The sequence below is a fragment of the Hypoxylon trugodes genome, assembly GCF_022578975.1.
Source record: "Hypoxylon trugodes strain CBS 135444 unplaced genomic scaffold F4822scaffold_3, whole genome shotgun sequence".
NCBI classification, from domain to species: Eukaryota; Fungi; Ascomycota; class Sordariomycetes; order Xylariales; family Hypoxylaceae; genus Hypoxylon; species Hypoxylon trugodes.
The window spans coordinates 3644450-3657371 of NW_026250018.1; the positions used below are offsets into that span (position 1 = coordinate 3644450).

At 47.9% G+C, this 12922-nt stretch overlaps 5 protein-coding genes across 5 annotated transcripts; 2 read left to right on the top strand and 3 right to left on the bottom strand.

Moving 5' to 3' along the window:
* The first annotated feature begins 13 nt into the window (after positions 1–13).
* Positions 14–2484, top strand: F4822DRAFT_397070 (uncharacterized protein). Its single transcript, XM_051457594.1, has 4 exons — positions 14–135; positions 195–653; positions 712–1413; positions 1468–2484. Exons 2-4 carry the CDS (start codon positions 551–553, stop codon positions 2415–2417), a joined length of 1755 nt encoding a protein of 584 aa, XP_051317325.1. The 5' UTR covers positions 14–135; positions 195–550; the 3' UTR covers positions 2418–2484.
* A 294-nt stretch (positions 2485–2778) lies between these two features.
* On the bottom strand, positions 2779–6324 carry F4822DRAFT_427403 (uncharacterized protein; the record flags this gene model as incomplete). The annotated part of the gene is made up of 9 exons (XM_051460730.1): positions 2779–3007; positions 3064–3564; positions 3620–5027; positions 5076–5147; positions 5201–5399; positions 5459–5782; positions 5839–5895; positions 5954–6173; positions 6230–6324. The coding sequence occupies 9 exons, from the start codon at positions 6322–6324 to the stop codon at positions 2779–2781; spliced, it is 3105 nt and encodes a 1034-aa protein (XP_051317326.1).
* Positions 6325–6718: 394 nt separating this feature from the next.
* F4822DRAFT_189494 (uncharacterized protein) lies at positions 6719–9014 on the bottom strand. The gene is made up of 2 exons (XM_051453535.1): positions 7068–9014; positions 6719–6993 (listed from the first exon to the last, which is right to left on the bottom strand). Exon 1 carries the CDS (start codon positions 8644–8646, stop codon positions 7288–7290), a length of 1359 nt encoding a protein of 452 aa, XP_051317327.1. The 5' UTR covers positions 8647–9014; the 3' UTR covers positions 6719–6993; positions 7068–7287.
* A 369-nt stretch (positions 9015–9383) lies between these two features.
* Positions 9384–10486, bottom strand: F4822DRAFT_427405 (uncharacterized protein; the record flags this gene model as incomplete). The annotated part of the gene is made up of 5 exons (XM_051460731.1): positions 9384–9466; positions 9553–9785; positions 9837–9936; positions 9992–10082; positions 10139–10486. The coding sequence occupies 5 exons, from the start codon at positions 10484–10486 to the stop codon at positions 9384–9386; spliced, it is 855 nt and encodes a 284-aa protein (XP_051317328.1).
* Positions 10487–10941: 455 nt separating this feature from the next.
* F4822DRAFT_427406 (amino acid/polyamine transporter I) lies at positions 10942–12681 on the top strand (the record flags this gene model as incomplete). The annotated part of the gene is made up of 4 exons (XM_051460732.1): positions 10942–11608; positions 11664–11736; positions 11782–12019; positions 12073–12681. 4 exons carry the CDS (start codon positions 10942–10944, stop codon positions 12679–12681), a joined length of 1587 nt encoding a protein of 528 aa, XP_051317329.1.
* Between the last annotated feature and the right edge of the window lie 241 nt (positions 12682–12922).

Genomic DNA, 12922 nt, shown 5'->3' on the forward strand with positions numbered 1-12922 from the left:
GATCTTGCTAGTGCTCGCGGCTTACGATATTGGGCGTCGGTAACTAACCTTTTTACCTGCACTGCTACCACGGACATATACGACCCAATGACCTAGATGTCCTAAACCGATTAAGAACAGTCGAGGCGACGAAAACTATCTATTAAATAAGCTTTTTCTGCATTGAAGAATGGCTAGGACAGGGATCAACCTACTACGAGTGATATAACGTGATAGGATGAGCAGCCCGGAAATAACGAGAAAATAGGGGCGTTTTGGGAAGTGATGCTTGATATTTAGCGAAAAAGTCCTAGATGCGTGTTTGTCGGTGTCTCTAGGCACACCAACATATTATAAATCCAAAATTGCGCTTATGACTAAAGGCCAAGACTGTGTATTCGAGAATACGTGCGCAGTTAGTTGCCCTGTATGCAAGAGATTGTCGTCGCTTCAGTTCGCGCCCTGGGTACGATCTTCAGGGTTATCATGGCTATATGTACTGGGTCGATACCGAGGGGTATCCTCGAAATGCCGCAACAATGACTTGCAGTCTCCAAGCAATACATATTAAATGTCCGAATCCTACCCTTTAAGTACCATGTCTCATTCACACGTGGACTCGGAGATCGGATTAAGCAGGAACTCTTCCGTCCGCGGTATGAGGCAAGGTATAGGTAAGCTGTCTCGCAATATAAGGAAATGAACACTTGCTGACATCTTAACCGCTGCTAGACGAGCATAATAATTATTATGCGGAGAGAGCCTGGCGTTATGCAGATCACATCGCAGCTCGTGCCAATCATGGGCAGAATCGGTACCTATTCTGTGGCTCGCATTTCCGCGCTCTATGTGAATTAGTGTCAAAGTCAGCACCTAATAATCCAAAGAAGCCACTGGAGTTTGACTATGTTGTCTGTTGCGACTTTAGCGGCGTCTCAGTCGGTACGGAGTCTGCACGCCGTCAGATTCAAACATTCGATACCACGGCCAGTGGCTTAGATTCCTTCGCATCTCTCACCGATCCTGCCCCTCAAACCACACGCGTTTTGTTCTTACGAGGGCACCCGTCTGCAGAATGGATCAAAGTGCTCGGCGCGCAGCAGCGCATCGAGTTTGAGTACTTCCGGCAGAAGCTACCCTTTTTAGACAAAGACTACCATGATATACCGGCGTTGCCGTCCAACTCGCAGAATATCTTTCATCTAAATATCATGACTGTGTATAAGCGACACCGAGCCTTGAGATGGTCCCAGGTGGATAAGCTGCGAAAGGCCGAGAAGAAAGCCGTTTCTAAATATCAGCGTTCGCAGTCGTATGTTGGAGACTCAATTGTGAGGCGCGTCTGTATCTTCGACGAGTCCGAATTTGCCATTGAGCAAGATATTTCGATATGTATCGTAAATCAGCGTGGTCGCGGGAAGACAGGGAAGACTGGTATGTACTTTGAGCCTCAAATATCTTTATGACAGTTGCTGATGCTTCCTCTAGCTATCGTATGGTTAGATTCCGGCCGTGAGCTTTGCCACGACAGTGAGGCGCCGTGGGAATGCCCTTTGAACCCAGGTTACATAACTCCCAACAACGCGCTACCCACTATTAGGCATATACCCTCCAAGATACTTGCCTCGATGTCGAGACTCGAACCTTCCGTCCTCGGTCCCGAACGCCCAACGTGTTCACAAGATACCTGTCTCCCCCCAAGTGCGGAACATCTCCCCTACCAATATGGACTTACTCTTGATCCTGTGATAGCCTCAAACGATCTATTGTATGCGTTAAGCGAGCTGCTCTTTTTCGTTGCCTGCAATGAAGTTCAATTCTTGAACTTGATTGAACAGCGAATAGCCACGCTTATGGATGGTTTCAAGGGATATGAATCAATTGTGTTGGAGGAACTCAACTATGCTATGCGTCTGTTACAGAGCCGCGCGCGGCATATCGCCGATACACAGGCTCTCCTCGAAAACAGTGGTTCTGTTCTCCGTAACGGTGGGGATAGAAGAGGGAGGCGGTCTCGTGCGCCGTCGATGTCGGACGATCAGAATTCTTGTCGCTGTTCAGAGGCACTGCATGCGGAATCTCTGCTAGTTGAGGATTTCGCGTACTTGGCACGGCGAGCAACTGCGCTGATTACCCAGGCAAGGGACGGGATGACAGTCGTATCGAACACGGTAATGCTAGAAGAGTCTCGGCGCGCAATTAGCAAAACAGTTCGATTGGAAAAACTTACTCTACTTACATTTTTCTTCCTCCCTTTATCGCTAACGACGTCTTTCTTCGGATGTAACTTTCGGGAGTTAGGCGGAACGGGGCAATTGAGTATTTGGGTTATGTTTCTCACCCTACTTCCCGTCATGTCGCTGACAGCAGTGCTGTGCTTCTGGGATCATATCTCGGCTATAGAATGGACCAGGAAGCTACGACTTTCTAAGAACTAGATTGGTCGCGAGAGATATGGAATACGTGTAACGATGTAACGTTTATGTCTCACAATAGTTATGAAAAATACTAAAAGCATTTGCGTTTTATTCCTTATATATCCTGCTCTTCTCTTAACGCGAATACAATCGCACTATTTCATTCATATCGCCCTCGCTCATTTCGCTCGCTTTTGCTTGTATGGATGCTTTGTCGAGGGTGGATTGAGCCATTTCCATCATCTCTTGGCCTTTCGCGGTATCGCCGATCGAAAAGTGGAATCGCGCAGCCTTAATCTGGGCTCTTGCAAGCTCTGGCTTATAGTAAGGGTTTCGGGCGAATGTTTCTATTACTATTCGGAAATGTCCGCTAATATAGGGATTAGTAAAAGTATGAGATTGATGCTTCGTCCCGAGTGACTTGCCTTGCTTCTTCGTGGCCGGCTCTAGCAAGATGCTCAGCGTATTTAAGTCGAGCCTGGCCTGTCTTGTAGTTGTCGCCATTCGCTGCGTAGAACATTGAGACGGCCTCTTCGTATACGCTACTGGCTTCGGAAAGTCGACCCAAACTTGTAAGAATGTTGCCTAAAGGCAGAAGGATCCCGGCAAGTCTAAGATCCATAAGTCAGCCAGAAAGGTAAGTTTTATACAATTGGAATATACTCACCCGTAAGACCCCTTGACTTGTCTCTTGCGAGCTGCCTCTACGGCGCCCTCTAGAAGCTGTCTCGCGTCTTCGTGCCGTCCTAGAGACCATAATGACCAGCCCATGTGCGCTACAGCGAAATAAGGCACGTCCTTGTACGTCGGAAATGAATAATAAATTTCAAGCGAGTCCTTAGCGTATGGAATTGCTTTCTCGAAGTCTCCTAATGCATTATACGCTAGGGCCATCGTCGATATTCCCATGGCGCGATCGTACTGTGCCCGTATTGGAACGTCGCCATTTTTAGCATGCGAATCGTAGACTTGTTGTCGTAAATCTAAATGCTCGCGTGCATACTTCAGCACTTCCTGTGGGCTACTTGTGTGTATTCCGAGAGCGGCTAAACACATGAGTATATCGGCGAGAAGATCTGGTCTCTCGGGACTCCGTTTTCTCGCAAGTTTTTCGGCGAGGAGGAAAATTGGCAAAGGTATTTCGTGCTCGCCACGCTCGTAAAGGTACCTTCGCATATGTTAGTAGGTCATCCTCTCGCGTCACTCATAGATAGGGGATATACCATCCGCTCGCCCTCAGAACTTCAATCCAGAGATCTTCGATTCTACTAGGTAGAACCTTATCTATGAGTGATTTCTCGTATACTGTCCGAAGTTTTAGTGCGTGAGCAAGCATTTCCGCGGACTGCTCACGATGTGACGTCTCGTGGTGCCATTTAATATTCTCCCGCGGCCATGAAGCATGAACGAGCGTGACGGCGACCGAGAAACTAGTGACTAGATCGTCCCCACTCATCCGCGAACGCAAAACCTCTTGTACGAGAGGGTGCAGCTCAACGTGCTCGGTTGGGAGGGACCGTGTAATGAGCGACGCTTTAAGGAGACTTGATCGTGAGTTCACATAGTCACACCTTGTCTTAGGATATAAGCTTTCAGATGTGTCTAAACTATCTCGAGACAATATGAACTCCTGAATACGGAATGGATCGAGCAATGACATGACATTAAGTAATGCTTGTGTTTTCTCGCCCAATGACTCAAATGCCCAAACTGTGAAGATAGAATGCCTATAATTGCCATCATGCTGTGAGACTTGATAATCTTGAAGGCCAGACTGCTCAATCCCACTACTATAGGCGCCGGAGAACTCCGCAGTCGTCATCTTTCGCCGTCGAATAAGCGCTGCGACCTGCACAATGGCCAGGGGTAGACCATAGAGTTTCTCAACAAATTCCGCGTTTATATGATGCTCCATCTCGGTGTCTTTTTGGAGTTGGATCTTGAAAAACTCGAGCGCGTCGGTTCCGAGCAACGGTTGCAACGAGATACCTCTTCCGAGACAGTAATCTTTGCCGGCCGGATCCCGCGTGGTGATCAGGACAGAACCAATACCAGTAGACGGCCAGAACTCGGACATGAGGTCAATAGCGTCTGCATTATCGAATACAAGAAGCCAGGATGCTCCGATAGATCTCTCGCCTCCATCGACCGGTTTCGTGGGATTTGATAGCCATCGCATAACAATTCCAAAGCACACCGCAAGGTCAGTTACTTCAGCTTCAGTCGCTATACCAAGAGACAATGCAATTGTGCTAAATGATGCAGCTATACTAGTTTTGTTGTCCGCCGTGATCCAGAATATCGCGTCGAAGCAAGCTTTGCGTGAATGAGCATATTCGAGGGCGATTTGCGTTTTCCCCATTCCCCCAGTCCCGCATATAGCGAAGTTCTGTAAAGTCCTGGGATCGTTGGGGTCTTTCGACTCTTTCGGTAGTAGGGAATCGTCTATTAGATCAAGGATTTCAGAGCGCCCAAAGAAATCTAGATTACGTGGATGGCCAAAGACGTGACAGGGGAGACGCGGGGGTCCGGGGTTCGGATCTACAGATCCGACACTTCTATTCGTTGAACTACTGGTTGTTGCGCCAGCTGTTGCATCAACTGGTTCAGCGCGTGGTACTTGAAGATGTGCTATAGCCGTTAACAATCGAACTAATCAACTTGCTTTGGCTTGCGTACCAATTGAACGAGTTTCCTCAGACATTGTCATAGTGAAAGGACTATCCTTGAATGCTCCTGGATCAAGATAACCTTCATATTGTGAGTAAAACATACTTCAAGTTAAGTCACTGAAATGTATTTACCATGTCCTTGTGGCGTGTGTGGACGAAGTCTTGTCATGGCCTGTGTCAAACACGATTGGACAATCGTCTCAAATTCTCTACTTTGAGGATCTTTACTCTGAGTATCCATCCCAAGCGAGCGCATATCATGATTCTCCAGATCGAGAGGGATCAAATCCTCATTTCTGACGCCGGTCTCGGCAAAATCCTTGCTGATAAGCTAGATAGAAGTTAACAAACACCGTAACTTATTATCAAGACTCGGATATTGTATCCTACTATGTGCTTTTCTGCTTTAAAGAGGTTAATCCAGTGTCGTATTTTCGTCGCTTGCGAATCGTAAGTGGTTATGACCGGGCATTGGATGCCAGCTTCTTGAAACTTAGAGCAGAGGTTCGCAACAATACCGGCTTCCTCCGCCGCAGCTACCAGATCTCTAGAACCCATCTTCCGATAGTGTTTAAGCACATTGTCTAAAAGCCGCCAGTTGTCCCTATTATCTAGTGTTGGATGAGGGCAGCCGATAAGAATAACTTGTGTAAGCTTATCCGAGAGACGTCGAGCTGCTGGGTCGAAGTAACGCTCCGAAAGGCGAGTGAGGGCCTCGTATATTCTGTTAACCTTGGAATAGCATTTTTTTTTCCGGATATTTATCTCACCTTTTTTGCGAGGAATCCCCCAAGCCCATGTCCGATCAAGACCACCGCTGTATGAGACTGGTCGCTACATGTTTAACATAATTTACTTTCGGAGTGAAAAATTAAAGATGAATACCTCTATTCCTGAATCAAGCTGAAGCAAGAAGTTCAAAAGAATATCTCCGCCATCATTTAGGGCCTGCCAAATGGTAGCACCCTTAGGCCTAGGATTGTACTGAAATTCATAACAATGAGCGCGTACGCGCGCCGCTGTCGCAACTGGAGAAAGCCATGCCCAAGAGCTCTCACTCAAATGAGTTGCCTGTGAACTCGAGGCATCTGGCACAAGAATGAGGCTACGGCGAATCAGTAAGCGGAATGAATAGGTAATACGAATCCAGCAGCCGCATACCGCACTTCAGGCCAGCCACTAGAGCCCAGGCCGTTATCGTCAATTGGCTGTAACTTCCTTAGAAAGTGTCCCTCATTAGTAATGACATCAGACATCGTATTAGAATCATATTTCTTCACGAGACTAGATTAGGATAGTCGTGATGAGTGTTTACTGATGGGGCCAATATTTTTCGAATTCAAGGGAACGTCCGCTCAGGCAAGTCGTGAATATCAACAGAGCCGCATCTTGTCTCCCTTTAGAAGATAGAGCAATATACTTAAGAAAAGACGCAATCCTTCGGAGTTGCCTAGCGTATTAAGGCAACAGAGCTAGCAGCATATCCTATTAGGTGACCGGCACTCCGTAAAATCCCAGCTCTATGCCGAGAATTCCGATCGTAAATGCAGCTTGAAATCGCGAGTATCACAATGCGACCGATCGTGAACTAGTCGGGCGTCACCCGCGGCAGGTAATACGCTGCGCTGACCGCCATAATGTACCGTAAGCAGAATAGGGCAAGGTAGATGTGAAAAGCAAAATCTAAGACACTTTGAGATTGGTTGCTATTGGACGTGAGAGAAATTAGAGGCTGAATCATTTAAGAAGTAAGTAACTCCGGCGTGGGATAGATGACAGGGGTTTCGAGAAGACTCCACTTAAAGACCCCAGTCCAATGGCTTGGGACGGGAACTAGCACTTTAATTTATGGGGTGCCCAGACGACCCGCACCAATAAACTTCGTGGGGGTAGGCCAATAGTGGGTCGACACGCTATCATTACCCCTATTGTTAAGCAATTAAATTTATTCTCTCAGAGCCTTGTGTAAAATGCAGAAGCAAAGGTGATGGAAACTCACATTTGAGTCTCTGATAAGCGGGATTCGTAATGTATTTCCATTATAGTATTAGGTGATACGACACTGGAGGTACGTTCACGAAAATGCGCGGACCCCCGACCTAACAAAATAGGAAAGGTAAACGTTGTACGTTGAGGCTCTGCGATGAGGAGATGATTCATTTGTATTAAAATGACACCACGAAAAATCCCTCAATGCCACCAGCCGCCAATCCTTTCGGTCACACGAATGGTGCATCCTGCGAGTCATCACCGTCTAGAAACCATAAGGTAGCTAACGACATCGCTTCCATCCCAGTAACAATAGTCAATTCAGGCGCTGGAGCAAATTCGGGAGAGTGATTTGTTGGTAGATGTAGCAATATATCCCCTCCCTTTCTTACGCCTTCGTCCCATTTGGCAGGATCCGTAGACCCGAGTTTCCAGTAGACGAAGGGGACTGGCTTCGGACCACTGAGGTTGGCAAAATCTTCCACCGGAGCATCCATTGGCGGGATCCAGAAGCGGTCTCCAAAGTGGCGCCCAAAACACTCCTGCAAGGCCTCAGCAGACTTGGTGTCGTTTCTTGTGATTGGTGCTCTAGGTGTTAGTCTGACGGAGGCCTCGATCCTTTTGCCAGAAGAAGCCTCGCATTCCGCTTTCGTGATTGTTTTTATCACAGAGAAAATATTATCTCTGTCGCTTGTCTCGGTGGTCTTTAGCTCAAGACGTATGTATACCTTGTTGGTGAATGAGACTCCAGGTACGCCGGCCTTGAAGTCGCGGCACTTCAGGGTTGTTCGCTTGTATTCCCCGTTGATACTAACGTCGGAACTGATGATGCTTTGAAATCTCGTTATAAGGTAGCTCGCAAGACTTACTGGGTCTCGACATTCAGGGGGGTTAGGGCCAATTCCTTTGCTAAAGATCTCCAATTCAATAAAGTCCGATGCTGCTAAAACAGGCCCCGTCCTAACTGCTACGAGACCAGCTTTAGACATTCCGACATGTTGAGCAAGCATGAGGTCCGGAACTGGACACCCATGGCGACCATAAAGGCCATCATCCACCATCGCCCGAGCTCCACCAGACATCTCCTCGTTGGGCTGAAATACACCAATGACGGTCCCCGACCACTCACCCTTCGCAGAATACAGTAGCCTTAGACTGGCTAGGAGAGCAGCGAGATGGATATCATGGCCGCAGGCGTGCATAACAGGTTGATCTATACCGAAAATACTCTTCATGCGTACTTTGCTGGCGTAAGGGAGACCAGTTTTCTCTTCTATTGGCAAGGCGTCAATCTCGGACCTCGTCAAAATAGTCTTGCCGGGCCCATTTCTGAGAACTCCAATTACACCATGTCCTCCTATAGATGTGGTTACATCGAAGCCGATATTTCTTAGTTCTCGTACCACGACATCAGCAGTGCGGGACTCTAGACAGGATAACTCGGGGTGCTGATGGACATCCTTGTAGATGTCGACGAAGTGACCAATATCTGGACGGTGCTCGTGAAGGATTCGCTGCATCCGAAGTAGCTTATCACTCCTCTTCCCTACACGAGGGTCACCATCGTGTGGTTCATAGTATATTATCATTTGAGCCTCAATGATAACGCAAGAAGGATGACATCAAACGAGCTCAATGGGGTGGGTGGCACAACTTGTGGCACAACTTGAATATGATGTTGCGGGGTATGGGGAAGTGGGATGAAGGAGGTCTTAAAATAATGTGCGGTCGCGATAGGTAGCAACCCAGAAACTATTTGTATTCCTTGATCCCTTCTGAAACCGGGCTTTCCCTTCAACTTGGCATCCGCACGGCAATCTTCACAGCCTGCACTATATACCACTAAAAAACCTCGTGATCATCATGCTTCCCAAAGCTCCAACCAAGACTCAGCCATGGAAAAAGCTCGTCAGCGTCCGTGAAACGTCTGCGCATTCCCACATCAATTCCGGGGTTGCAGAGTCAACCACGCCAAACAGCGTTCGTCTCCTAAATGAGCGCGACGATAAAGGTTAAATAAGTGGCAGTGAACTACGTAAGTGCATAATCAGTGCCCTCTAACTATAACATTTACCGAATGAGAACCTGACAGGCTTAGATTTGACCGCTAAGAACTTGAGTCCGATGTCACATGTTATATGTGACACGTTACCTGCAGCTTCGGAAACATTCGTTAAGGATTTTAAGCGAAAGGACGGGGGAGGTGTCAGCTCTCGAGGCTGGATGTACATGTACTCAGCTTCTATTACTATCATTCATAAAGCATAAATTCATGATTCTACCACCCATCATCTGATATGTTCAAACCATGGCTCCTCTAAATCGTTCATGCTCGTGACAAGACAATCATTCGAACCTCAACACTTTCCCTAGGCGACTCTGACGAGTCAGACTGATACAAGAAAGCTGCTGTGTGAGGTGAGTAATCTGCATCGCGCCGTGTAAGTGGTCAGACCGTGGGGAAATGCCGAGAGCGGGGTTAATATAATACACACCTGCATGTTCAATATTGGTCTCGGCCTTCCAAGTAGGGAACATAATAATCTCATCCGCTCTCTGGTTTTTGAGCCAATACCATCTTTGGTCCGGCCGATGATAGACATATGCAGTCCTGGTAACCTTGTCAACCATTACCTGGTCGGCTTCGATCAAGTCTTTCTTTGATACAGTTCGCCGGTCTGCCATTATCAATGGGGCGCTTCTGACAGTTTTCAGTGGCCTCCAGACACTAGACTTGTCTTAGGTCGTTTCCCCAGTCATAAGGCAAGGGATTACGTACTTGACGATCATCGCCTTTAGTTCACCTCGCTCAATCGCAGCCATCTCATCCTCTGCTAGGTGCATTTTGATCCTTTCAAACCCACCGAGATAAGAGAAATCTGTGAATGAGAGATGAGCACACCACAAGCCGAATTTGTGGACGAATAGCCTTACCGCAATGTGCTGTTGTCGCCACTGCGATAGCCTGCTTCCTGATGTCTCCAACATCAAGCTTCTCGGCGGTCGCATTTGCACTTCTGCGGAACTTAATGAAACCAAAATCAGCTGAGCTCAGTTATAACCCAGATTCCGAGTGCTAACCCTCCAATCAATTGCTACGACGGATTCGGCGTCAAGCTTAGTCTTAACCAAATCCATAGTTTCTCGGATGTAGCTATCGACAACTCCATTCGTACGAGTATCATCACCCTCGAAAACCTCTGCACTCAGAGCACAATTCGTTGGTGATATCACGAACTCGAAACCCTCGCGATCAATACTAGGATCCACGACGGCACCTCGAACATCGTATACTTGAACTTCCTGAACAATTTCGAATACACAATTCGTCTGGTCCTCCTCGCTTACATCGTCAAACCCATAGAGTTTGTACGGTTGTACCTCCTCGTATAGAGGTAGCTCCTTAAGAAATTTTAGGCTGAAGTGCATTTTGAGTACATAGTACTATACAAGAAACGAAAGGGTGTAGGTAAAACATAGGCGTGACTTGCCTAGAATTAACGAAGCCTTATAAAGTAACTCAAACTGCACCCAACTTTCTCCGAAAGGTAACATTGAGGCTTATAGCATTTGTTATTCGCTATTAATCGCGTCTTATGACCCTCTCTTCTTCCCCATCTATATCGTATGGTGAATCAGGATTCCTAGCTGAAGAGGCAGTGCACGCCCAATGATAATAAGTGTGAACTGACTTAGATGTCCTAGTAGGAAGCGTAGCATTCTGAGGTCAGCAGCCGCGATTATGTACCCGAATAGGCAAGAGAGCTGGCATATATCGCAGCCGACCTAACCATCTTCACCGTAGCTAACTCCGAATAGATCGTTCGGATAACTAGTACCCCCAAGCACGCCTTAGTCTCCATAGACACTCATACATATCCACAATGGCGCCCTCAGCCTCCGAAACCTCAATCCTCATCCCCATAAACTACACCCCCAACACCACCCTGCCCCGAACCTTCACCCCGCTCTCCCTCTTCGCACTCTCCTTCACAATCCTCAACTCCTGGGGCGTCCTCTCCGCCTCCCTCCCGCTATCCCTAAGCAGCGGCGGTCCCAGCGCCGCCATATGGGGTCTCCTAATCGTGGGAGCCGGGAACCTGTGTCTCGCGACCTCACTCGCAGAATTCCTATCCGCGTACCCTAGTGCTGGGGGACAGTACCATTGGGTCTACCTCACCGCGCCCCCGAAATACGCGCGTTGTCTCGCTTGGTTGACGGGCTGGGTTACGGTGTTTGGATGGATTGCGGTTGCGGCGTCGGCGAGTTTGTTGAGTAGTCAGTTGGTTGTTGGATTAGTCGTGCCGAGGGAGGAGGGCGTCGAGGTTGGTCCCTTGGGCAAGTTTGGCATGTATGCGGTTATGACGCTGGTTTTCTTTGCGGTGAATGTTTGGATGAGTAAGGGTTTGCCGGCGTTGAATAAGGTTGGGCTTTTGGCGAGTGTTACGGGGTTATTGGTTATTCCTGTCGTCGCGTTGACGTGTAGTTGGGGGCGTTGGGCGGAGCCGGAGTTTGTGTTTGGTGGATTTATTAATGAGACGGGTTGGCCAGGTCAGTCTTGTTTAACACTCAAGCTGACCTTCTAGAGTGTGCTGATAGCTATTAGATGGCATCGCGTGGCTTATTGGATTCCTCCAAGCTGGAGTTGCGCTGAATGGCTTTGATGCCGTTTCTCATGTGTAAGTTGCTCTGGGGCCTTATGTTTTGGTCTAACATAGCTTTAGGATTGAAGAAATACCAAATGCGCCCGCCGTAGGACCAAAGGTCATGATCGGCTCCGTAGCCATGGGCATTCTTACGGGATTTTACTTTCTCGTCACGATATTATTCTCATCTGGAGGCGCCGATGAAATTGAGAACATCATTCACTCACCACTTGGCCCTCTAATGGTAATCCTTTATAACTCAACCGGTAGTCACGCCGTTGCGACTGCTCTCCTTGTATTTCTCTTCATATGTGGGGTAGGCATTCCTCCTTTATTTTCCTATGAGGAACATTTCTAACACCAATATAGTCTTTCGGTGGCATTGCCATCACGACAACAAGTAGCCGGATGGTCTTCGCATTTGCACGCGACGGGGGTCTCCCCGCAAGCCACATCTTCGAGCAAGTTCACGCACGGTACGACATCCCATTCAATGCGCTCTGCTTATCAGCCATCCTAACCGGCTTACTCGGCTGCATATTCCTCATATCATCAACGGCGTTCAGCGCGATAAGCTCCGCCTCGGTCGTGACTCTAACCCTCTCATATTGCCTACCAGTAATCACCAATTGCGCACAAGGCCGAAAGAAGCTCCCAGCAAGAGTATTCGCTCTCCCACATACTCTAGGCTGGATCATTAATATTGTGGGAATTTCGTATGCCTTATTAACAAGCGTTCTTTTCCTACTTCCGGCACAGTATCCCATCACGCGAGACACTATGAACTACGGCTCCGTCGCACTTGCTTTGGTATTATTTCTTTCGGTCGCATCATGGATGACGCATGGTAGAAAGAGTTATGCCGGTTCGCCTACGCTTGGGAATAGACAAATTTCCGATTTAATGAATCGGGAGTTTGAGCAAGAGTCGGCACCCATACTAAGAACGGGAGATAGTCGGAATATAGGATACGAATAGACGCAATTCCGTGTGGAATTTGGTTTTATTTCCGCCATACGCAATCTGCCACGATTACACGACTTATACTAGATGATCGATGCTGTAATTTCCGTATCGCCGAGGGGGCTAGAGTCGGTAGAATAAATCTTCTTGGACATGATGAAGTGGGTACCTGTACTACATCTATAACGTCATGGTGCTGTGGATGAAAAGCCCCTTTCTCAAATCGGTCCGGAGCCGGAGCTGCGTTCTCGTCACA

Excerpts from the sequence above, each read along its gene's own strand:
- F4822DRAFT_189494 (XM_051453535.1), bottom strand. The coding sequence starts at position 8,646 with ATGATAATATACTATGAACCACACGATGGTGACCCTCGTGTAGGGAAG.
- F4822DRAFT_397070 (XM_051457594.1), top strand. The coding sequence starts at position 551 with ATGTCCGAATCCTACCCTTTAAGTACCATGTCTCATTCACACGTGGAC. Across the intron at positions 654-711 it reads CGGTATGAGGCAAGGTATAG|ACGAGCATAATAATTATTAT; the intron begins GTAAGCTGTCTC and ends AACCGCTGCTAG. Across the intron at positions 1,414-1,467 it reads CGGGAAGACAGGGAAGACTG|CTATCGTATGGTTAGATTCC; the intron begins GTATGTACTTTG and ends TGCTTCCTCTAG.